The sequence below is a fragment of the Micromys minutus genome (genome assembly GCF_963924665.1).
Source record: "Micromys minutus genome assembly, chromosome: 6".
Taxonomy (NCBI): domain Eukaryota; kingdom Metazoa; phylum Chordata; class Mammalia; order Rodentia; family Muridae; genus Micromys; species Micromys minutus.
Window position 1 is genome coordinate 40,096,737 of NC_137975.1, and position 26,263 is coordinate 40,122,999.

The following is a 26,263-nucleotide window of genomic DNA, read 5'->3' on the forward strand; positions in this document are numbered from 1 at the left end:
ATGGAGTCCGCCTCCGGGAGTGAGGAGAATGCAGAAGGTGCGGCGATAGAGGAGTGTGCGAATAGTGTTCCGGTACCACGACCACCCTCCATTGAGGAGTTCACTATAGTGAAGCCCATTAGCCGTGGTGCATTCGGGAAAGTGTACCTGGGACAGAAAGCCGGCAAGTTGTACGCAGTGAAGGTAGGCATTCTAGAAGCGAGGTCTTAAATGGTCCTCCCTCACGAACCTCCTTTTTGTATTGTTGAACAAAGTCTGGCGCTGCTGGAGCACTAGCCTGGAATACCCAACTTCCAGAAGTCTGCAGTCCTGTTGACTGTTGGCGTTTGGGCCGTGAGCGAGCAGGTGTCCGTCCTTTCCCTTGCCCTGCCGTTCTCTGTGTGGTGAAAATCATTACCTAGTGAAAATAGCAAAACTTACCCACCCGTGTCCCGGCCAGTGTTAAAACTGCGCAGGAGAAAACTGCGGCTGAAGGCAAAGACTTGAAGCCACAGCCATGATTCATGAGTCATGTTTCAAAATCCAAAAGGCCTTAAGTTACTCGTTGGTTATGTTTTTCTTGTTTGACATACAGAATAACCGATATCTTTTTATCACAAACAAGATTGGTTTGTAGACACTGATTTCAAATCCCACTCTTACCAAGAAGCAGCTGCATTATATTCACATTTTCTGTGATGAAATTTATATTGTGAAAATTTTTAATTGTAGTATTATGTATCGCCTAGATTTTGGATTCATTTTGCTTTTTTTACTTGAGTTTCACCTGGATTAAGTTTGATATTTTAAGTTTGTAATAGTCACTTTCCAATTATGTTTTAATTCTGTCTCTTTGATAAAAGGTTACTAAGCAGGAGCAAGTGCTATAAAACCAAAAGATCTCATTAAACCTCATTTTTGCTTTTCAAGTTTTCCATAGTAATATGTAAGCTATCCAGCAAGTTGAAAGAAGTGTGTCCTAAATCAAGCCTTTCTTTATCTATATATGATCATAAGAACAGTCGGTCTGCACTTAAAATTGTTCTATCCAACCTTGCTTCTCTTCACGTCCGATTATTCACATTGTGGTAGTGAGTGAAAATAACAAAGGCGGCTATGGAGTGGTGTACAGTGAGTGCTTGGAGAATAGCACCCAGGATATGCAGCCCCTTCACCTGACTACCAACATCACCCCTACCCTTCAGGCTAGAAACTCGAGGCACTCTCATATTTCATCTACTTTCCACATATCCTCTAAGGGTTCCGATTCTCTGGAAAACCTTCATTTGTTTATTTTTGTTTCGTTTTGCTTTATTCATTCACACGTGAATAACAAAATTCAGGTCATCATTTCTTCCCATTTCATAGAAGCACAGTTCAGTGATGATTTTAGTAACTTGAATTGTGTAACAAGCATTGAAACCAGTTTTAAGGAATAGTTCTATGGCCCCAAGAAAATGATCTTTCTGCCTATTCACACAGTACCTCTTCCATTAATATGTCAACAGGTAACGACTAACCCTCCTCCCTCTCTCCTCTGTCTTTCTCTCTGACAGTCCTGAATAGCCTCAGACCTATGATGTATCTGAGCATAACCTTAAACTACTGATACTTCTGGTTCTACTTCCTAAGTGCAAAGATTTTAGACATGTACCAACATGCCCTGTTCGCCAACTCACTTTCTATCTCTTCAAGGTTGCCTTTCCAGACATTTCACATAAATGGACTCATAGAATGTTTGGCCTTTGGTGTGTTTTGTTTTGTTTTTTCTTCATTTGCCTTGTGGTTTGAGGTTCATCAAGCCTTAATTTTTATACTTGGTTGCAGTAGTTCCTTAACTAGAATCATTAACTTTACTTTTAGTCCATTCTTTAGGCTGTGATATGCAGGCCAAAATCCAGAGTCGTTAAAAAGTCAGCCATATCCCATTTTTTGGCCCTCAATCTTTATCTTCCACATAACCTATGTTAAAGCAACATCCACGCAGCTGACTGGTCCCTCAAAGCCATGACTTATTTTCACACCTCAAGACTTAAGTTTATTCTGGTTCCTTAACTGCTTTAGTTCCACCTTTCTTTGTTTTTCATCCATTGTTCTGAGGATTTCCTAATTCCTCTAAAGCTTTATCTGATCTTCCAAACTCAATGAAAGTGTACTTACTTTATATGTTGCCAAGATACTTGCTTTTCCTTCTCTAACACCTCAAGCTGTCATTGTTCATATGAAAACAGCAATTAATCTCTCCTGTAAATATTTTGGGTACCTTGGCATGGCACCACCTCATGAACTTTATAGTGCTTCTGACAGTGAGATGACGGGTAGAATCATGTTGTTGGCTTGATTTGTTAATCTTTCTTCAATGCTGGGAAAGAGAGACCTAGAGCCTTAGCCCTGTGAGGTCAGTGGTCCACCACTGATCCACATCCCTAGCCTTTGCCTCCATTTTCTTAAGGGAGATAAAGCTAAAATATGTCATGTATTAACTCTTTTATTAAATATTTTAATGAGTGCCTTTTTCTTATAGTAGTATAAGCACTAATTCCAGTATTTTTTTAATTATTTATTTTATTTATATGAGTACACAGTAGCTATCTTCAGACACACCAGAAGAAGGCATCAGAGCTCATTATAGATGGTTGTGAGCCACCATGTGGTTATTGGGAATTGAACTCAGGACCTCTGGAAGAGCAGTCAGTGCTCTTAACCACTGATCCATCTCTCCAGCCCCCAGTATTTTTTTTTCTTATTGGTTCTTTGTGAGTTTCACATCATTTACTCCAATCCCATATTCCTCTCTTGATCCGTTTGTACCCACCCTCCATCACTGCAACCACCCCTCCAAAAGAAACAAACAAAATCTCATTGTGGAAGCTGTAGTGTGACCCACAGTATTGAGAGGCCTCTGGCTTCTGCTACACAATCAATATTGGATCCTCACCAGGATCCCATTTGGATATCCTGTTGTTGCCCTGTGTGAGGAAATTCTGCATCTTTTTGTAAGACCAACCCCTTCACATGTCACAGCAGTTAACAGATGGGGTAGATGCTAGGGTGGGCCAACTTGAAATCCAGACCTGGGTGGTAGCTCATCTGGTCAGCCCACCAGGTCTCCCACACCCACACCACCGGGGCAAACTCTCCAGCACTGGAGTAGGGGATCATTCATCCACTGCTGGGACTGGCAAAAGAACAAAGCCCGCTCTCTCACTCTCATGCCTTCTGGGCTGGCTCACCCTTCCCACACCACCAGGGTCTCATAGCCTTGGGACCAACTCCTGCTTATTATAGGTGGCAATGGGTGAGGATGAAGAGCCTAGTGTATTTTCACTAATTCTTTGAGAATTATATGATCCCAGTGTGAATATTTCATTTAATGCTCCAATTTTAACATATAATTTTGTTTCTACACTGGTTTACCTTAAAATTTAAAAGGTGTGATTTGGCCAGACATAATGGCACACACCTGCAACACACAATACTTGTGAGGTAAATGTGGTTGAATTGGGAGTACAAGGGCAGCCTCAGCTATATAGTGAATTCAAAGGCCAGCCTCAGATACATAAGATTGGGGATATAGCTCAAATTTTTCTGTACGGCAGAATTTAATTTGGGGTATTTTTAAGATTAGAACCTTGTTTTGTGGCTTACCTCAGCCTCCCAAATGCTGTTATTACAGGCTTGTGCTACCATGACCAGTCCTCATCGTTCATGAACTAAACCAACTAATAGGTTTTTTTTTTTTTTTTTTTAGGTATATGAGCATTTTGGCTGACTATATGTATATGCACCATGTGTATGTCTGGTACACATGGAAGCTCTAAAAGGATGTTGGATTCCCTGGAACTGAAATTATAAATAGTTTTGAGACTCCATCTGGGTGTTGGAAACTAAATTTAGGTTCTCCGTAAGAGCATTTAGCAGTCTGAACCCAACATTTTTACTCTATTCCCTTCTATCAAAGAATACTCTTATGCATGTCAGTGTGTGCCACATGTGTGGAGGTCGTGGTGTTCTAGATCTCTTGGAACTGGAGTCACAGGCACGTGTTAGTTAGCCTCTTAACATAGGTGCTAAGAAGAAAAACTTGAATCTTCTGGTAGAGATTAATACACACTCTTAAACACTGACCCATCTTTCCAACCCCTGACATTTTATTCTGTTCCTCTCTATTTAACGATGAGAAGCTAAAATGTTATGTGTATGTTTACATGTAAACATATTTTGGTATTTATTTAACAAGCTAACTGGTTATTGGATGGGCAAATTAGGAAGATTATTATCTGTTGACTTTCGTATAATAAGCTTTCTTTCATACAAGCATAGAGATCAGTCAGGCGTCACTTCCTTTTCTTCCTCAAGTGCATGGTACTTTGCCAAGTCCCAACACACAAGCATTGCTATCTTGAAAACAACGTTTTTTAACTTGTTTCGCCATCTGAGCTATTTTTCTAGCAGTTTCCCAATGTCAATCAGATCTAAATGACATCTGTATATTTTTTCTCTTTCTTAGGGTTTTATGATGTCAACTTCAAAATTTCTGAACAAGTTTTTTTTTTCAAATTTATTGGCTGTTCTCTGTATTTACATTTCAAATGTTATAACCCCCCCCCTCACCTCTCTCCTCCCCCTGAACTTGCTTCCCATGAAGGTGCTCCCTCTCCCAATCACTCTCTCCACCTCAGTGCCTTGGCTGGTTCTTCCCATGAGGTTTTTCAGTTCTTTCAGTCCTTTCTCTAGCTCTTTCACTGGGGTCCCCGTGTTCAGTCTGATGTTTAGCTGCAAGCATCCTCATCTGTATCTATATGACTTTGGGAGAGCCTTTGAGGATACATTCATATCTGCCAGTAAACTCTTCTTGGCATCGGCAATAGTGCTTGGGTTTGGTGGCTGCATATGGGGTGGTTCTCCAGGTGAGGCAGTCTCTGTAGATCTTTTCTTCAATCCCTGCTCCTCTATTTGACATTGTATTTCCTCCCCTATTTTGTTCTTCTTTCTAAGAAGGCATGAAGCATCTACATTCTGGTCTTCCTTCTTTTTGAGCTTCATAAGTTCTGTGGATGGTTTCTTGGGTATGTTGAGCTTCTTTTCTTTTTTTTGGGGGGGGGACTAGTATCCACTTATAAATGAGTGCATGCCATGAGTGCTCTTTTGTATGAACAAGTTTTTATGAGAGTAAATGTGTCTCTTGTCATGTTATCTGTCATAGGTTGTCAAAAAAGCAGACATGATCAATAAAAATATGACTCATCAGGTACAAGCGGAGAGAGATGCCCTGGCACTGAGCAAAAGTCCTTTTGTTGTGCATCTGTATTACTCACTGCAGTCAGCAAGCAATGTCTACTTGGTGAGTAAACAGCTTTGTACTCCCTGTTGAACCCAGTGACCTAGAACACAGTATTTGTGTTGAGCATACTTGCATATGAATTCCTTCCTACTTTGGTGCTTAATGACCTTGACTAACTTGTTATTTTATTGAGAAAAAAGATGTAGTTGTATTTATGTAGAGACACAGAGAGTGATCCGCTTTTAAGGAATCTGACCATTAACTGTTAGTAGGTGGCAAATCCAAACTGCAAGGTAGATTGTTACTCTAGAGACGGATGAAGGATTAATGCTGCTATTTGTACAAGTCATCTGAAGGCAGGATTCCTTTTACTTTGAGGATTCTAATCATTTCTCCTATTAACAACCTCCAACTAATTATTTACAGGGATCATATGTTTTATCAAAGCCTACTAATTTAAATTATACCTCATCTAAATACTCTAGGTGAGTTGTAAAAATGATACTTGTTCTAAAAACTGGCCTGGTACCTGATGACTTAGTCCATTTCCAATCTGTAATAAACCTTCAAGTATATTTAGACTGGTGTTAAATGTGGTACAAAGATATAATAAGATGAACACTTTGGAAATGAAGAAAGTTTTGTAGCATAGTGCTGAGCACTTTTTTACTGCATCAAGATGAATTTACAAACAAAGCAATTTTGTTTTCGTTTTTTAACAAGCCACAGTTCAGATGAATGCTGACTGGGATCCTACAGTAAAGAATCCTTTTGACAACATCCAATACCAGTATTTGGTCATGAATTTGGCCATTCCTTCGGTGATTATATTGTTAATGAAACTGTTTCAGGTCTTTGGCTGGTTCTGTGTTCTGTAGTCAGGTGAATTTCAGTACTGGTTTGTAATGAACTCTGCTGCTGAAGATGAGACCTGGTGATTCTAGAGACGTAATTTTGATAAAAGTTTGGGCATTCACCTCCAAGTTAAAAGCTGTGCATAATGGCACAAGTCTATAATATCAGCACTTGGAAGACAGAAACAGGAAGATTGCAAGTTCTAGGCCAGCTGGAGCTATATAGAAGACCCTACCTAAAGAGAGAAAGAGAGAAATCAGCAAGGTTAAGGAGGGCACCTTCAGAATGTCTAGGTTATAAAACAGTGTGAAATAGCACTTTGTTCTTTAGGGTGATTCACTATAAGAAAAGGAATATGAAATATAAAAGAAATTGATTTCCATCTTCTAAGCCAGTGTTTGCAAACCACTGTGACCCATTACCAAGTCTGACTCTGATAAGCTAAGAAGATGATTTGTATTTCTTTTTTTGGGTGCGGTGTTAGTCCCCAGCACTAAATAAACTGGGTGTGGTAGTATTTAATCCCAGCACTGAGGCTAGAAAATTAGGAGTTCCAGGTTATCCTCAGCTACAAAACAGATACAGAGGCCATGGAGGGGTTCTACTTACTGACTTGCTCTTCAGGTCTTGTTCAGCCTACTTTCTTATAGGACCCAGGATCTCCAGCCCAGAGATGGCACCACCCACAATATGCTGGGCCCTCCCTCATCAATCACTAAAAGGGGGCATTTTCTCAAATGAGGTTCTCTCCTCTCAGATTTCTCTAGTTTGTGTCAAGTGAACATAAAAACTAGCCAGGACAATTCATAATACTAACATTAAATATGTGTTTGGAGAAGAAACCAGATCTGGCCCATGCTAAAAAAAATCTGTGAACTGAAATGTTGGCAGGTGGGAAGTAATTCTAACCGTCTTAGAATTTTTATGTAACTGATTTTTGTTTAAACTGACCAGTTTAACTTTTCACCAGAAAAATAGGAAGAAGCCAGGATTAATGGTGCGTGCCTGTTATCCTAGTACTTGGAAAGCTGGGACAGAAAATGTTTTGTTATCACCAGGCCCATGAGCGATAGCAAAAATAAAAGTAACTTTTATTGCGTAATTATTCTAAACAAAATAAAACTGTAGTGCCTAAATACTATATATTTCAAAAATATCATTTTTAATTTTTTTGATAGATAATGGAATATCTTATTGGTGGAGATGTCAAGTCTCTCCTACATATATATGGTTATTTTGATGAAGAAATGGCTATAAAATATATTTCTGAAATAGCATTAGCCTTAGACTACCTGCACAGACACGGAATCATCCATAGGTAAGGCTGACTTTTCTATACGTTATTATTTAAAGAGGATTGTGCTTGAATCTTTAATGTATGCAGAAACTACTTGCTTACAGGGCATGCCTAGTTTACCTACAGTACAATTGTAATATGTACGTAGAGCCTGCACTAGCTCTTGTTTAATCTCCTTATAATTTAAGTGTTGCTTTGAACATAAACATGACATTTTAATATAAAGATTATTAATCTCTTTCCACTCGCAAATCACCATGCAACAGTAACAGAGCTTATGGTCCCAGCTGCCACACTCACTTTTCGTCTGTTCACAGAAAAGTTGTGGCTCTGCCCTGCAGAAGCTTAATCGTGCCTTGCTTTAAAGAGGTGGACGTACATTCGCACTGGCAGAAGGATGAGATTCCTAGAAATAATGCCAGAGGATCTAGTGCTGAACCACACACATTTTTGTAGATTACAATATATAACATATTTCTGAGAGCTGTTTTCTGTACATTTATTTTAAAAGAAATACTACAGTTGTCTCTTGTAATTTCCCCCACTTTTCCTGGTATTTTACCATCAAGATTAATTTTCTCAGTATCTGTTTGCTTTTTGTATGTTCAGGGATTTGAAACCGGACAACTTGCTTATTTCCAATGAGGGTCATATTAAGCTGACAGATTTTGGCCTTTCCAAAGTTACTCTGAATAGAGGTAAGAGTGATCGCAGGCAAGTCCCTTTTAAAACCCACAGACTTTGAGACACTTTCATTAACTTTTTCGTTATGTACTAGATAAAATGTGATGGCTATTTGTTCTGAGATAGGCTGGAAATGAGTGTGATGTTGTTTTTGTCCCATAAAAAGGAGGCTTGAGGTATGTTGGCAGAATGTTTACTTAACTGGATCCAATCCTAGAACAAAAGAGGAAGAGGAAGAACAGGAAGAAGAAACAAATAAAAAATCATTCTTGGATCTTCAAAGGTCCTTAAAATTCCTTAAATACTTAAAAACGGAGCTGGCAGCCACCATTCTCTTTATCCATGCTGAAACAGGATAAATATTTAATCATGAACTAAATAACTAAACTACATTATACTCCAGAGCTGATTCCTAAAACACTTATGCAGATACATCTTGCCACCACAAAGACCTTGATAGGTACAATTTGTTCCTATATGTGTGGAAATAAGTTAATTTCTGAATAGGAATTTTAAAAATGCTAGCATAAAAAAATAACAAAGTAACCATTTCACACTACTAATACCACAAAGGAACACTGATCAGTGAACAAAACAACAACAAAAATAAAATTTTTCTAAAGAGATTATATATTGGCTTAAAGCTGTCAAAAGAAAAATTGTATATTTGAGAAGATAAAATATTTAATTCTCTCTGATTTTATATGGGTTTTGTAGGGGGGAAGAAAGTAGAGTAACACAGGGTTTTTGTAGCCTTAGTTGTCCTCAGACTTTATATGAAAATAGCCATGAACTCTTGTTTCCCCTCCCAAGTGTTGCGATTATAAAAGTACATCACTGACTATATCTAGTTTTCATGTTCAGATTTTGAAATCCCAGAGACCGAACTCAAGGCCTCTTGTATGCTGAGCACACATTCTGACACTAAGCTACATGCCTAGTCTGTCCATCTTATGTTTTAAAATTCATTTGAAGGCAGTGTGTCTAGAGATCAACATGTAAGTGAGGAAAATGATTTGCAGTAGCACTGTATAATGAATTGAAGCAAGGCAAGACTCAAGTGCATCATGGAATCATGGCAAGATGGTAAATTGGAAAGTAGAGCTGATTCTCTGTTCAGAAGTATACAGGAGGGACTTGTGAAGTGGCTCAGCAGCAAAAAGCATTTGCTGCACAAGGAGTGAACCGGAATTCAGTTTCAAGCACTGACTTCAAGTGGCTTACTACTGCCTATAATCCAGCTTCAGGAAATCTGATGCTCTCTGCTAGCCTCCACAGGCACACGCATACATTTAGGCTTACACACACACACACACACACACACACACACAAATACGCACGTATACATAAATACAGCTTTTTGAAAAAGAAGTATAGATGAAGAAGAGAAAGGACCTTGGCAAGCGGTGAAAAGAGATGCTGGCAGAGGGTAAGGAATGAGAACACAGTGTATAAAGATGCTGATGATGAGATCCAGTCCTTTGTGTACTAAGTTAAAGGCTTAAACAACAAGCCAAAAGCTGTAGAAGAGAATGCTACACGGGAATGTGCTTGCTTAGCATACCCAGGGCCCTAAATCTGCATTCCACTAAAACAGATACACACACCAAAAGGGTTGTATGAAAAGGCTTGGGGAATGAATTCCTTCACCCACTAAGCCACCTCACTAACCCTTGTTTTTGGACTTTTCAGACATGTTCTTGTTCAATATCCCTGACTAACCTAGAATTCATTATATAGACCAGGCTGACCTTAAATTTATGAGTCTTCCTGTCTCTATACCTCTGCACCTGAACACAGGTATACAGGTATCTGCTGTCACACCCAGCTTTTTCAAAAGGTTTGTTTAATATATGAAGAGTAATATAAAATTAGAACTAAAATTTGTAAACTCTAAATTATAATTGTTTGACAATACCTATGTCTACAAGTATTCCTAAAATTAGGTAAATGTCTTACCTAAACTGATATGAAAGTATTTATAGTCTTCCTAATCCCACTTCATGTGATTATTCATGTGTCTTGATTCCACAGGTAATATCTGATTGTGAAATCTATATGAGGTTCCATTATGGATGTTCTATAATATATAATATATTCACCGTATTAGCTTCCTTATAATGTAAACAGCAAACCCAGCTCCTAATCAGTTTTTGCAAAAATGGATAAGGATGGTATTGGTGTGTTTAATTCAGTATTGGTCATAAAGTAAGGCAGGCCTAGGAGATATGTAAGATTTTTTTTTTTTTAACTGCTTCATCAGTATGAAACAAATAGAATTGGTGTGTTCTGACTTCTGCTTTGAGACAGCCTTCCTTGGACCTTGAACTCATAGCAATCTCACAGCTTTACCCTTCCAAGAGCTTGGTTTCAGGTTGAATACGTTTCTTAAAGACTTACATCAAATAAAACAGACTTTTATTTTTTCACCTAAGTAAAATAATAAAGTATTATACTCAATGTTGATTTATTTTAAAGTAGTTCCTTAATTACTGTTCTATTGCTATGAGAGACACCACAATCAAGGCAACTCTATAAAAGCAAGCATCTAACTGGGGGCTGGCTTAGTTTCAGGGGGTTGGTCCATTATCATCATAGAGAGCTTGGCTGCATGCAAACACTGGAACAGTAACAGAGCTTGTACATCCTGATCCGCAGGCAGAGCGAGAGAGATTGGACCTGGCATGGGCTTTTGAAACCTCAGCACCCACCCTGCAGTTACACAATTCCTCAAACAAGGTCACATCTCCAACAAGGCCACACTTTCTAATCCTTCTAATCCTTTCAAACAATTCCGCTCCCTGGTCACTAAGCATTCAAATACATTAAAACATGCTAATAAAATAGATTAATTTCTCTCTTGACCTAAGCTTAACATATTAGTTAATATGAAAGGTCCATAGTTGAGTTAACTCATTTCCTTTCTTAATTTATAACAAAAATTATTTTACCTAACTTCAGAGCCTATAATTTTTAAGTCTTAACAGGTAACAGTGAATTTTCATACATGTTTATAATGTATTTTAGTCATATTCACACACACACTTTACCATCACCCCACGTCCACTGTTCCCTTCCTCTTCCCAGTTAGCCCCTCTGATGCTTTCATGTCTTTTGTGTTTCTTAAAAGCACAGGTAGTTATAGTGGAGTAGAGTGTATGCCCATTAACAGTGGATACCTCAGAGAAAGAAATGTCTCTTCCTCCCCCAGAAATCATTAACTTCATATAGATCCTCAGGAAAAGGGAGACCTTATTACCACCTCCCCACCTCATGGCACCTTTCTGGCAGTCCCCTAGCAACCTCTGGTACTAAGATGGCTAGCCAGCAGAGAGGAAACTCCTAGCTATATTCCGTGGTAGTGTATTTGTATCTTACAATGAGAGTGTGGTTTGCTCAACACTAAGCCGGACCATCTCATTTTGGTGAATAGTCAACATCAGTAGCAATTACTTGCACTGAGACCATTGATAATTAGTGAGCAAGTGTTTCCTGAAAAGCTGATAGCATTCTGAATTATTTCGCTATCTTCTACCTGTTCTACAAAACTGTTCTAGAAAAAGAAAATGTTTTCCAGTCCAGAGACTTAGACCCTGGGCCTTATGCATGCTATGCTACTGGGCAAGACACTCTACCATTGAGCTACTTCTCAAGATTTTAATGATTTCTGTTGGTTAATTACTTATAAATGCTGCTTCTGTATATATGTATCCTACGCCAGCCAGTTCTGTAGGTAAAGTTTCTAACATAGAAAGACAAAGTTCAGAACATTTGGTTATTTATATACTCAATGATGAGCAAAGTTTTTAAATCTATTCATATATTTTCCTCTGTATGTATAGACATCAATATGATGGATATTCTCACAACACCATCAATGTCTAAACCTAAGCAAGATTATTCAAGAACCCCAGGACAAGTCTTATCTCTCATCAGTTCTTTGGGATTTGTAAGTATTTGAAAAGGAAAACTCATGAAATACCTTTACATGATTACCACTGAGAATTGTAAAGCCTGCAGAGTTTGTATTCAGGTAGAACATCGATCTGCTCTATTCATCTGAAGATAAAGCTCTTAGTACTTGTGTTTAATTTTTGCTGTTGGCATTTTTTTCTTTTTAAAATGTTTTCATCACACGTAGGTGTAGTGTATACACTAGTGGAGGAGGACACTGACACAAGTCAGTTCTCCTTCCTCCACGTGGAGAATTAGGGATTGAAGGCATGCCGTCAGACAGCAAGTGCCTTTACTTTGACCATCTCACTGACCCCAAATAATTTTGTTTTTTAATAGTTCACACCAGTTGGAGAAAAACATCAAGACTCTGCAAACATGTTTTCAGGCCCTAAGTCTGAAGCACAACGTTCTCAAGAATTAGTTTGTTCTATGTCCATAGATCACAAGGAGCCAGCTTCTTTTTCTAGCAAACTACTGAAATCATGTGAGTATAAAAGGGCATTTTATTCCACTAAGTATGTGCTTTAAAGAACAAGAATGCCTCAAAACTTTAAATTTCTAATAGCAATTTAATAACTTCAGTCTGCGGCACTCCTATATTTTATTATATAAGCACCATTTCTGACAAACCAATAGGTTTTTTATTATAAGTGCATAGAATAAAACATCTTGCTAATAATCATATTCAATTATCTAAGTGATTGTTTTCCCTATGCTTGGATCTATGGAAATTTTATATGAAGAGAATAAAGTAACTGCAGTGTTATATGTCTTTGTAAACATATTTTAAAATTTTTTGAGGTAGTTTAAAAACTCAAAGTGAAGGTTGCATTTTCTTGTTATTCTTTGTTTTTGGGGTGGAAATTTGGTTTCATTTGGGGGCTTTTGTTGGTTTATTTTGTTTAGTTGCTGAGTTCAAGACCAACCTGATCTACCTAAAAGATTTGTGTTATTCAGTTACATTAGATATGCTTTGAAATGAAATTTCCTTCCTAGTTGTAAAATGTAATGCTTACTATGTTACAAAGCCCTAACTTCCTAGAGATTAATGTCGTGTCCATCCTTTTTGGGGAAAGAAAAAAGATATATGTGTCTTACCTCTCTTGCTATAATAAAACTGCATGACCAAGCAGCTTAACAAAAGAAAGCATTTAAGAATTTAATTGGGCTTCCAGTTCCAGAGGTGAGAGGTCATAATGGCAGAGCTAGGACACAGAAGTGGGTGGTTTGAGGAACAGCTGAGAGCTCACATTTTGATCCACAAGCAGGAGGCCAAGAGCACACTGGGGATGTCTTTTATAACCTCAGGTCTGTATCCATGACAAGCCTCCTCATATAAGGCTACAACTAATCCTTCCCAAACAGTTTTACCAACTGGGGACCAATCAGTCAAACATGAGTCTTGCAGGCCATTCTCATTCAAGCTATCACAGTGTGCACCCTTTATATACTCATACAGTCTTTAGCTCCTCACATAATTCGGTAAAGGGTAACTGTCTTGGGTCTATCGAGAAGCGAAGTGAGGGCATTTATTCAGTCTACAAAACCGCTTGAGAAAGCTAGCATGACGGATGATGGTGCACTGTTATAATTTCAACACTGAAGATAGGGACAGGGACCCCTTGGGCTGACTAGCCAGCCGGCCTAGACTGCTTAGCCAGCTGTAGACCAGAAAAGGTCCTTATCTCAAAAAACAAAGCTGGGGCTAGAGAGATGGCTCAGCAGTTAAGGACACTGGCTGCTTTTCCAAAGAACCTGTGTTCAATTCCCAGTGTCTACATGGCAGCTCACAACTGTCTACAACTCCAGTTCCAGGGATCTAACACAGATTTTGGCCTCCACACATCTGCAGCATGTACATGGTGCAAACATACATGCAAGCTTAAAATTTATATCTACATATACATATAAAATTTAGAAACCTTTTCTAAATGCATATTTTTAAAAAAGAAGATGCATGGTGCATGGGATACTCTGCCCCAGACTGATCCTGGCCTCCAACTCACATGCATACAACATACACAAAGCTAAGGAGCGACCAAGGTCATTTCTGTGGGATAAAGGAGCTGTGCACTCTATTGCAGTGGCTCAGTTTTCTATCACGTGACGTATCAGATCAGAGCAACAGAAGCCCTTATAAAGAGACACAGGTAGAAAGCTTACTGATAGAATGTTTGCTAAACATACACACACACACACACACAGTCATGGGTTCAATCCTGAACACTAAAAAAGAAAAAAAAACAAGGAAATGCCTGTGGCTTTCTGTAATTCCCACATCAATAAGCGTTATAAATTTAAACATCACCACTACTGCTACAGCATTAATTAAACATAAATCAAGCTACGTAAATTTAATAACATTTTAACGTTACAGCTTATCTTAATAATGCATACCAGTAAATGGTGCATTGTTGATAACTCCATAATAAATCATATATAGCTCAAAATCAATTTCTTTCTAATTGCATTTTAATTTCCTGATCCTGGCTTTTATTTCACAAATGTAAAGTGATTTCACTTAGTTATAACCTTCAAAGCATTGTCTGCATTTGAAATAATTTCTGAATCTAAACATAATAAAAATCATAGCAGATATACCAGTATCCTTGGGGACTAGGGAATGTTCACAATGTAATATATCGTAATATATCGTACAGTCACCTGGAAAGAAGTCAAGTTCCATAAACAATTAGTAGCTGTGAAAATAAACAACTTTCTTTTTCCTACAGGTTTTGAAACACTTGCATCTAATCCAGAAATACCTGTGAAATGTCTGACTTCTAATCTACTCCAGTGTAAGAAAAGACTGGGTACCTCAAGTACTAGTAGCCAGTCTCATACGTTCGTATCCAGTGTGGAGTCAGAATGCCACAGCAGTCCCAAATGGGAAAGAGACTGCCAGGTTAGGAAGAAGTATACATAGCTAATATATATACTAATATGCGCACGAAACCATGATAACAACACCATACACTTCCATAAGAAACCTATAAGGAATGACATTGCTGCATGGGTACACTTTAGGTATTATAAAAAAAAAGTTCTGGACATTTTGTCAGATTCTTGTAAAAGCTTCATTTCATCTCTCGTTTAGTTGTGATACTGGTCTTACTTAATGTATGATGGATGACTAAGTATTGTAATAAACCAACAGAAAATGTTTGACTTCCAGGCACTTTTTCATTTTCTTCTGTGATAAAGACATTAGACAAGTGAGGGTTTGTTGTTTGTTTCCCAGCATAATTTAAAAACTTATAAAACCTCTTTCTGTACTGTTTACGACAAATTTCTCATTCAATGGAATAGAAACTCTTCAGATATAACTTTTAGGACATAAAGTTAATAGGGATGTTTCCTTAAAAGTGTCTATTACAGAGCAGTCAGTCAAATGAATGACTGTGGTGGTTCATGCCTTTAAACCCTGCACTCAGGAGGCAGAGATGGTTCAGCAGTCAAGAGCACTGTCTGCTCTATATACACAAGATACAATATATTGTATATACCATATTTACAAAATTCTGAAACAAGTACCTTCAGATTTTTTTCAGTTCAGTTTCAGGGAAAGCATTTTTGCTAGTCTGGGGTTGGCACGGTGCTTGCCTAGCAGGCACAGCACCCTGGGATCAGTCTTCACATCCTAAAACTCAGACCCATACTGTAATTCCATCAGAGTTCAAGGTCATCGTTGCTACGTGTTTAGTTAATGTCAAGTCTGAGATACATGAGACTGTCTCCAAAAAGAAAAGGACGGTTGTGGAAGGCTGTGACTGGGAGGGGGCAGTGAGTGTGATGAAAAGTGGATAAAATACTTTTTTTAAAAGAAAAGCACTGTTTTCAATCCAGTGTCAATTGATCTTTTTGATAATTTTTTATTAATTTATTTTTGTTCATTGGCATACTCTACCTCTGAGTTACACCATAGCCCCAACAATGGTTTTTAATTCGTACATATTTCTGGTTTTATTTTATTGTTTATATATTGACATATGTTTACAATAACTACTTTTGGTCAGTAATTTTTCAGTCAGATTTAGGCTCTTATATTTTGCCATTTTAAACAGAATCACCATATTCCTATCGCAAAACAGATTATGTATAATATAAGCCTATCCCAAAATTTGACTGAATATATTCTGTAAATTTTTCTTGTTTAATATTATGTAGCATGTTATCAAAATAAGTATTGGGACATAATTTATTTAAATTATAACTGGTGTTACCTTTGGAACTGTGATTATAAGCAATGTACTATATAGTATGCTTATACTATAATTGTTTTTAATTCTTCTGTTTTATCTAAAAACAAGAAAAGACAACATAGTAGTTCACCGGGTTACTTAATCGTATGAGGGCAATTATAGATTAGAAGCTTTGAAGAATCTAAGGTGTATAACTGACGATAGCATTTATCTCCTCTTAGAGTGCCCATTCAGCAGGCTGTGCAGTGATGAGCTGGAATGCAGGTGACATGCTGTGTGTAAAATCTACAAATGCCATCGAGACAAAAACAGACCTGGAGTTAGCACTTTCTCCCATTCATGATAGCAGTGCCATTCCTGCCACTGGAAGCAACCACCCGACCCTCCCCAGAAAATGTTTGTCTAGGGAAGTCTCTTGGGAAGCAAGAGAACCAGATATAAATAATGAGGACATGACCATTGAAGAGGGACAGTCTGGTTTCCATCAGTCTAGTCAGTGGGCTGTAAGTTCTAATGTTACATCTGAAGATCACCTCGATAAAAGAAACTGTAAAAGAAATTTCCACTTGGTTGACTCTAGTCCTTGTCAGGAAATTATACAAAGTAAAAAAAACTGTATAGAGTATGAAGCCAATAAGGAAAGGACAGCCTCCTGTGCAAATCACAATACAGGCTTGACAGCTGACATCCAGAACCTGAAGCTATGGGTGTTAGAAAGTCAGCAACATGACTATGCTAATAAGAACACTGTCACCTATTTAACTGACAGACAAACCCCAGAAGAACTGCATATACCAACCATAGCAAAGAACCTTATGTCTGAGCTAGATGAAGACTGTGAGCTGATCAGTAAAAAGGACTGCCTCGGTTCTAATTCTGTATGTTCTGATGAGGATAGAGCTCTTAAAACTGTCTGTGGAGATTCTGACTCATCTTTTCCTGGAGTGTCTATGATGGAAAGTTCACTGGAAATTCAGCCCTTAGAGCCAGATAAAAGCATCAAAGACTACTCTTTTGAAGAACCAAATACTGAAGATCTACCTATGTTACCAAAATGCCAAGAAAATTCCTTGACAAAAGATGATTGGCATGCTTCTATCCAAGACAATAACCAGATGTTAGCTCCTCCTTCAAAGGCGCCGAAAACATTAACCTCTAAAACCAATGTTGTGGCTTTTCGAAGTTATAACAGTCATATTAATGCATCCAGTAATTCAGAGCCATCCAAAATGAGCATAACTTCTTTAGATGCTATGGACATTTCCTGTGGTTACAGTGGTTCATATCCCATGGCTGTGACCCCTTCTGAGAAAGGAAGGGCCTATATGTCACATCAGGTATGCTCTAATTTATTCTTATAATAGAATAATAACCTATAAGACACATGCTTGCCTCTCAGCTAGGTTTATAGTTTGATTCTACAAATTGTTGAAATTTTTTCATACATAAAAGTGAACACTTATTATTCTAACAGTAACGTTTATTATTATTAATAGTTGTATAACTATGCTCTTTTAAGAAAATGCTTATTTCACTGATCTCAGTATACTTGGATATGAAATTGAAGTTTATCTTAATATCCTAACAACATATATATTTCAGATATTACTTGTCTTGATTTTCTATACTTATATAAACCAAAAATTTCATTTCTTTTATTTCTTTGAAGGGGCATTATAAAAAGATTCCACTCCAAATTTAGGTCATGAGATTTCAGTTTTCCTTTAAGGACTATGTGCCCCTTAACCTCACAGCCTCTTTTCCAAATGCCTGTAAGGTACAAAAGCCTGTCATACTGCTTTCACAGGCTGGTGTTAAGCAGCAATTACATTAAAACACTTAAGGATGACTTGGCATAAGAGATGGCAGATACTTAGTTCATCTTACATACTCAACCATTTTGACAGCCATACCTTTTCTTATTTGTGTCAGTCCAAGCTGTCAAACTACTTTTCTTAGGTGGAATACCTCCTTATAAACCTTTAATCTGAATTCTTCAGAGGGTAAAGCGGGATCGTGGGTTTGAGGTCAGTGTGAGGTATATAATAAAACTATCTCAAAAGAATTGTTTTTTTACTGAAACAGTTGTTATCTGAGCTATTGAATTTTATTACCCATAAGAACCTTTTTATAAGTTGCCTGAGTTTGCTTTTAAGTCCCTGATCAAGGATTTGAATGCATGTTTCAAACTAGAGAATGTTTGTTGTTGCTGACTCGATGCTTCTGTTCATTTGAAAGAAAGAAATTTAAAAGAAATTCTCTTGAACTCTTGAATTAGCAGACTCCAAATCAGGTCAAGTTGGGAACATCATACAGAACTCCAAAGAGTGTGAGAAGAGGGGCACCTCCCGTGGATGATGGGCGAATTCTAGGGACTCCAGATTACCTGGCACCAGAGCTGTTACTGGGAACTCCCCATGGTAAGATATACATTTTGTGTCTAGGGTTTCATGTTCTTATAAGTGGCCGCATTACCCTTTTATGTGAAATTTCTTTGATCTCTATTCAAATCCTGGAGACTATATTGTTCCTCTTCTCCCATAAGTGTCTAACATCCATACTGTAGGGATATGGGTTTTGTTTTGTTGTTGTTGTTGCTGCTGTTGTCGTTGGTCTACTTTACTTTTGCTGTTTGAGACAGCATTTTCCTATGTAGACCTGGCTTTGATAGTTAGAAAGGAGTACATGGCAGCTCTTTGTCATATAGCATGTATAGTGGGAAAGGGAAAGAGGAAAGAACTGGGGCTGTGGAGGTAGCCAGCTTAGTTAGTAAAATGTGTGCCATGGAAACACAAGGACTCACACTAAAAATGAGTCATGAAATAGGAGGGTGGGTGGTATGCTGGCCAGTCCCTATAATCTTAGCAGTGAGGAGGCGGAGACAGGAGGATCCTGGGGGCTTGCTGGCCTGCCAGTCTTTCCAAATCAGTGAGTTCTAGGTTTAGTCAAGAGACTTTGTTTCAAAAAGTTAGGCAGAGACTGATAGAGGAAGATGCCCACACAAACTTTTGGCCTCTCCATGTGTGCACAGTGTTCTCCAGTGGTGAGCAGACGGAGGCAGCTCCCCGTGAAGCTCCAGTCATTTTCTTTCCCATATACCATTCAAGCCTGGAGTATGGCTTGTTAAGCATGTCTGACATACACTCAATAATCCACAAACCCCAGCTCTAATTTAGTTTAGATTGTTTTTTGACTATTCAGAACTGCCCTGAATCAAACCAACAAATACAGACATTTTATACAAAAGCATAAGAGCTTGCAGTGTACTTTTTATTGCATTTATTAATGTAGTGTGTGCAATGTGTCTGTAATTTAAGGGAAAATTTTTGAGCTCCAGATTCAGTGAGAAATCCTGTCTCAAAAAAATAAGGTACATATCAATAAAGGAACATACCAATACCTTAGTTACTATTCAATTGCTATTAAGAGAAATCATGACTAAAACAACTCTTATAAAAGGAAGCATTTAATTGGGGGCTTGCCTACAGTTTCAGAGGCTTAGTCCATTGTAATCATTACTGTCAACATGGTGTCAGGAAGGCAGGTACTGGAACAGTAGCTGAGAGGTTACTAAGCATCCTGATCATCCTTTCCTAGGATGAGAGGAGTAGGCTTAGCTTAAGCTTTGAAGCTTCAAAGCTTACCCCCAGTGATACATTTCCTCCAACGAAGCCACACCTCCTAATCCTTCTAAAATAGTGCCATGCATTCAAATTGAGTAAGCATTCAAACATAAGCATATGCACACACACATGCACAGATGAGTACACACACACATACTATACATGCATGCAACACACACATAAAATAAATACAGGATCAAAATAGATCAAAAAAAAAGTATCAAAGTGGTTTTCCATTGTCCTCTACAACTAAAGGTTGGACATTTTCTGGCCTCCAGACACATGCATACACATGGCATTCACTCACACAGACACATAAATAAAAATAATGCAAAATAAATCTAAAAAAGCAAAAGTGACCCCATAGGAAGACCAACAGTCTCAACTAACCCAGACCCCAGGGAGCTCCAAGAGACTGAACTGTCAACCAGGAGCATGCACTAGAAGGTCAAGAGACCCTGGTACATACATAGCAGAGGTCTGCCTGGTCTGGCCTCAATGGGAGAAGATGCACTTAACCCTAGAGATTTGAGGTCTCAGGGAAGAGGGAGGCCTGATGGGAGGAAGGGAGGAGTACCCTCTCAGGGACAAAGGTGAGGAAGAATGGGACGAGAAACTGTAGGACAGGAGACTGATGAAGAGGCAACAACTGTAATGTAAATAAATTATTTATAAAACAAAATCTGTACCTTTAATAAAGATGTATGTACATGTGTCTGTGTGTGTACTTGTGTGTACATGTACATATACATATGTAAATGCAGGCACATGAGTCAGAAAACAGGTATTGGTCCTCATCTGCTTTCCACCTTGTTTGAGAAAGGGTCTCTACGATTTTTCTCTGTGTACTCCAGACTAAGCGGCCCGCTCATAGACAGTATTTAGGGCATCCAGTAATTACCTTTCCTTCAGCTAGTGTAAATATTAGTCATACCTTGAGTGAAACAAGTGAAATATAGTGTTTGTTTGTTTGTTTTGGTTTTTTTGTTTTTTCAAGACAGGGTTACTGGGTAGCCTTGGCTGACCTGGAACTCACTCTGTAGGTCAAGCTGGCCTCAAACTCAAGATCTGCCTGCCTCTGCCTCCCAAATGCTAAATTTAAAGGCTTATGCCAGCACTACCTGGCTATGTTGTCATTTCATGACTTAATATTTTATGAAATATACTCACTCCTTCATTGCACTTTAAGATTTAGAATCCATCAAATACTCAAAATATCAGAACTTCTAATCTATCAAAAAGTGTCCTTAAAAAGTATTGCTAATCTAAACCTCTGGAAAGCTGAGACAATAGTTATTGATTGCCTGGCTGGAGGTTGTTTGTGTTTTTGTACTGTATGGAAACAGAAGAGAACCCTAAAGCAAGAATGCCCAAGCATGTTTCTGTTGTAGATTATTTGTAAAAAATGCTTGCAAATTCAGCCTGTCTTTTACATTCCAGGTCCTGCAGTAGACTGGTGGGCACTTGGAGTTTGCTTGTTTGAATTTCTAACAGGAATTCCCCCTTTCAATGATGAAACACCACAACAAGTATTCCAGAACATTTTAAAAAGAGGTGATTCTTTTTGTTTGCTGTTAAGAGATTCAGGGCTAGAGGATGTAGCTCAATGGATGATCACTTGTCTGGCATACACAAGACCCTTAATTGCATCCATGGGGGAAAAGAAAATCATTTATCCCTATTGAGAATGATTTAAAAATCTGTTTAATAAAGACATTTTAATACAGAGTTATGCATGGCGTTAGAGGGGTATGAGATATAAAGGCAGTCAGAAGAAAGTAAGCTACATTCAGAAAAATGGGTGTTGATTTCTTCAAGGTTTGCAGAAAGTAAGACATACCAAAGTGTGGCTCCTCAAGGTAACATTAAACAATTTAACTTGCATATTTGTACTTATAGATATCCCATGGCCAGAAGGTGAAGAAAAGCTATCTGATAATGCTCAAAGTGCAGTGGATATGCTTTTAACCATTGATGATACAAAGAGAGCTGGAATGAGAGGTAAGGGTGTTGTGGATAACCTACTTTATACTTGCTAATTTAGCTACTTAGTGGTAAAATGATAGTTCCTCTGGATACCCATTTATATATGTGTCTTTATCTCGATTTAAAACTCGGCCCAGTATAGTTGCAACACTGAATTCTATAACCCCATAAGGTACCATAACCAATATTGTAGCATATCTTTTAGTTTAGAGAAAAAAACAATTCATAGGCATATAAATATTCTAAATCAGTATTCCCACTACAACTATTTGTCATCTTCCAGCATTCTCCTTAAAAGTTCGGTTCAGGTTACGTACCGCCTTGTCAGTTCTTTATTTACTAACATTTATATTGTTGCTTTTAAAGGTAAAGGGTTGGAAGATGGACATGTGGCTCATACCTTTAATCTAAGCACTTAGGAGCAGGACACAGAAGAATTGCCTTGAGTTCAATGCCAGTCCTGGCTCCATAGTAAATAAAATAAAATAAGATAAAATAAAGCCTGTCTAAAAAAAACATTAGGAGGAATTGGGACTAGAGATGTAGCCCCACAGTAGACAATAACACAGCATGTGCCAGGCCTTGAGTTCAATCACCAGCACTGCAAATAAGAAATGGTAAAGGATCCAAGAAAGGAGTGCTTCTTTTTAGCAACTAAACATCACAGTGTAGTCCAGCCAGTGAACATGCTTTCATTTTAGTAGGTAGAGTAGGAAAAATATTAAGAGGACCCAAGCATGGTGGCAGGCAGTTTGAGGCCAACTTAATAGGTCTACCTAGAGACTATTCCAGGACAGGCAGGATTACATAAAGACTCTGCCTCAAAATAAAACAACAACAAAAAGTGAAGAGTCTGACATCTTATAAACAGAGGTGTGTGCTGTGATAGAAATATTCTAGATGTAGCCATAGTGCTAGCTACTAAATTCCAAAGATGGAACAGTGGAACCAAGTAAGTCAGAGACGTGGAGAGAATGTGCGTGGAATGTCATCAAAGACCAAAACCAAGCTATACATGCTGGTACATGCCTCTGAAGCCAGCACTTAAGAGGCTAAGGAAAAAGACTAAAAACATTCAGCTTGAGCTACACAGTGAGTTCTAACCCAACTTGAGCTACATTGTGAAAACTTACTTCATACACATAAACAAAAAAGACCAAAGCAAAAGGGCAGCAAGTTAAATATACAGCAAATCATCATCAATGTGTGTGGAATGTGCATGAAGAAAGGTGAAGTACAGAAAGCAGAGGCAGTTGTAGGGCTTAGAGACCAGTGCTTAGAGATTACAATGATATGACAGGTGATTGAGGAGGTGAATGAGGATTGGAACTAACTATGAGCTCCAGAGGTAGCGTGGAAGCAATCCAGACACTCTTCAAGTGCCGGACTGTGTAAGATGCTGGCATTGAGAAAGATGCACTTCTGCAACATCCACTCATTCACTCACTCCACAGGTATAATCCAGGTACCTGTAACACCAGGCAATGGGCAAAATGAGACAGTAGAAAGTCTGGAGCTTATCAGGGAGACACACAATAGACAAGAATCACTGAACGTGGCATAATAAAGTAGATACATCAAAGATGTGTCTTTTTAAATTCCTGAAGGCAGAGCTTCAGTGATGGTGTCATGTTGTTTTTTTTTGTTTGTTTGTTTGTTTGTTTTTCTTTTCTTTTCTTTTTTATGTTTCCCTCTTAAGAACTGAAACATCATCCTCTCTTCAGTGACATGGACTGGGAAAACCTGCAGCATCAGACTATGCCTTTCATACCCCAACCAGACGACGAAACGGATACATCCTATTTTGACGCCAGGAATAATGCTCAGCATCTGACCATATCTGGGTTTAGCCTGTAGCACATGCATGTCATTTTTAATCTAACTTGTGATATAGAATAATAGTATTTAATATAAGCAGTAATTAACCTTTTACCTTAGACTTGTATATAAATCATCATAGTTTTTTTTTCATCTTATCTAATTTATTCACTGCACTTTATGAAGAGCAATGTATCAATAATCTAAAACAACACTACCATTCTAAACAGAGGGAATGAGCCATAGCTTTTATGTGTCTGCTGACTTTAGTTCTATTCATCTTGGTGTCAATACCAAACAGACAAACAAAAAGGACCATTTTCATTTAAATTTAATTTTATTTGCACATAGCCAACATGCAAAGCTGTTTGTTTCAGGGCTGTCATATAAGACAAACATGACTGAAAGTCATTTGACCCAGACATGATGGTGGAAGTCCCCATATTCAGGAACAGATGTAACACAGGAGTATGACTGCAGTTTGAAAACTAAGGCCTATATTCTTCAGCAGTGTCTCTGCAGAGTGTAGACTAGTCAAAGAGCTCAGGTTCCAGCTCACCTTACTAGTAATGGAGTCTCACTGCCTTGAATGCTCTTGGTGCCTCCCTCTATTGTCCCTTCTTGTTTGAATGGGTAGTGGAAAGGTTGGGTGTGGTACTTTAAGTGATTTTAATAGCTTGTTCACTTTTAATAGAAAAATTTATACTTTACATCATATCGTTTCAAACATCGTGAGACAAAGAGTAATAATTATGTTTGTTTACTAAATGTAACTAGTGATTTCAGTATTGTTCTTTTCAAAGAATATGTACTAAAACTCAGCTCAGCAGTCTTATCCTAAACTGAGACTTTCAATATTTCCCTAGAAGAGCAAAATTAATATTTACATGTTATCATAGGTAAGGCTTTTGCTAGTACCTTTTTGCATACTGGTTTTAGTGGTTTCAAAATCTAGTCATAGCCCAGATAGAATGTAGTTTGCAAAGATGCATAATCAGTGCTGGGTTCTGAATCCTTGCTGTGCTTATTTCAGTAAAGACTACTTAATGTTCGAGTCACCTTTTTTATTAAACTTCATTTACTATGACTCACTTGCAGATGACAGCAGTCTGTTTACTCTATCATCCTCTTAGAGTGTTTTCAAGAAGTAGAGAAAAAAGAGCATTTGGAATCAGAAAAGTACCTAATGACTGTGCTGTCAAACTGAAATGATGTGGGCAGGTTAAAAGTGAGCATGAAGATGCTGGAGATAGCAAGTGCTTAGTGTGCCAAGGACCCTGTGTTCAGTCCCCACTCACACACAAATAGTAATTGCTTTGTAGAATTAGGATAAGCAGAACCATATTAAGAAATAAACCTACCAGAGCACTGGACCCCAGCTATGGGGTTTTTTAAAAAATGAGTCTGCAGAAGCAAACCCCTAGTGGCTTCTTAAGTTAAATCATTGGACAATTGGTTGTAGTAAAATTAAATTCTGCTAATGATTAAGGGGTCCTGGCATGCCTGGGACTACATGAATATATCACTGAAATAAAAAAAAATCTGTAAATGAATGGCTGAATAAACAGGGAAACTATTTATGTGCTATATATGTAAGTATGTATAGTTTTTGTAAAGTGCTTTTTTCTACTTTCCCTGTTTTCACAGTGTGAATCAACACGTTGCACATTTGTTTGATTTCCTTTTACTTGTCTGTACAGAATGTGATTTAAAAAAGTTATTTCTCCCTTCAAGATTATTTAACCTAATTCTAACAGTGTTGTTTCTTTTATTGTGTGACTGATTGAGAATGGCCCCGTTTGATGAACTGTTTGAAAAGGATTAGGTGTGTCACTGGAGGTGAGCTTTGAAGTTTCAAAAGACTCAAGTCACTCTTAACGCGCTCTTTTGTTTTTCAAGAAGATTTTCTTTGTGTAGCCCTGGTTGTCATATAGACCAGATCAGCCTCAAACTCAAAAGATCTGGCTGTCTCTGCATCTACAGTGCTACAAATAATAAAGTGCACCATCCCTACCTGACAAGTTTTTGTTTTTTAATATGCATTGGTGTTTTGCCTGGATGTGTATATTTATGAAGGTGTCAGAACTCCTGGGGCTGGAGTTACAAACAATGGTGAGCTGCCTGTGGATGCTGAACCCAGGTCCTCTGGAGTAGCCAATGGTCTTAACCACTGAGCCATCTCAACAGCCCCTAATTATTTTTGAATAAGTTACCTCGGTTGTGTTTTCTTAATTATTCTCAATGGAAAAGTAACTAATATAGATCATTTACATATTTGGGTGATTAAATGGTATATACATGAATTAAGTAGTTAAAGCATTCTGTAGGTAAAACAGTAACTAGGGCCAGCAAATGGTTCAGCAGGTAAAGGCGCCTGTCTTCCATCTTGACCACCTGAGTTCAGTCTCCAGGAACCACACAGTGTGAGGAGAGGACTGAAGGTTGCCTTTTGACTTTCAGTCATGTGTTGTAAGATGGGCATATGTACTCTCAGAAACACTAAGACTTATTTCTTGTCTTAAGAGTTTCTATAGTTGTGAAGAAACACCATGACCAAAATGCAAGTTGTGGAGGAAAG

At 38.1% G+C, this 26,263-nt stretch overlaps 1 protein-coding gene across 3 annotated transcripts; it reads left to right on the forward strand.

Moving 5' to 3' along the window:
* On the forward strand, positions 1-23,724 carry MASTL (microtubule associated serine/threonine kinase like; the record flags this gene model as incomplete). 3 transcript variants are annotated; one of them, XM_080918432.1, is made up of 12 exons in its annotated part: positions 1-183; positions 5,186-5,323; positions 7,297-7,436; positions 8,025-8,113; positions 11,942-12,048; positions 12,393-12,540; positions 14,789-14,961; positions 16,480-17,595; positions 18,537-18,678; positions 21,322-21,435; positions 21,781-21,882; positions 23,567-23,724. In XM_080918432.1, 12 exons carry the CDS (start codon positions 1-3, stop codon positions 23,722-23,724), a joined length of 2,610 nt encoding a protein of 869 aa, XP_080774558.1. The 3 variants fall into 3 exon arrangements, with proteins under 3 accessions (XP_080774558.1, XP_080774559.1, XP_080774560.1); XM_080918433.1 differs by having other exon boundaries at positions 18,540-18,678; XM_080918434.1 differs by lacking the exon at positions 21,322-21,435 and having other exon boundaries at positions 18,540-18,678.
* Between the last annotated feature and the right edge of the window lie 2,539 nt (positions 23,725-26,263).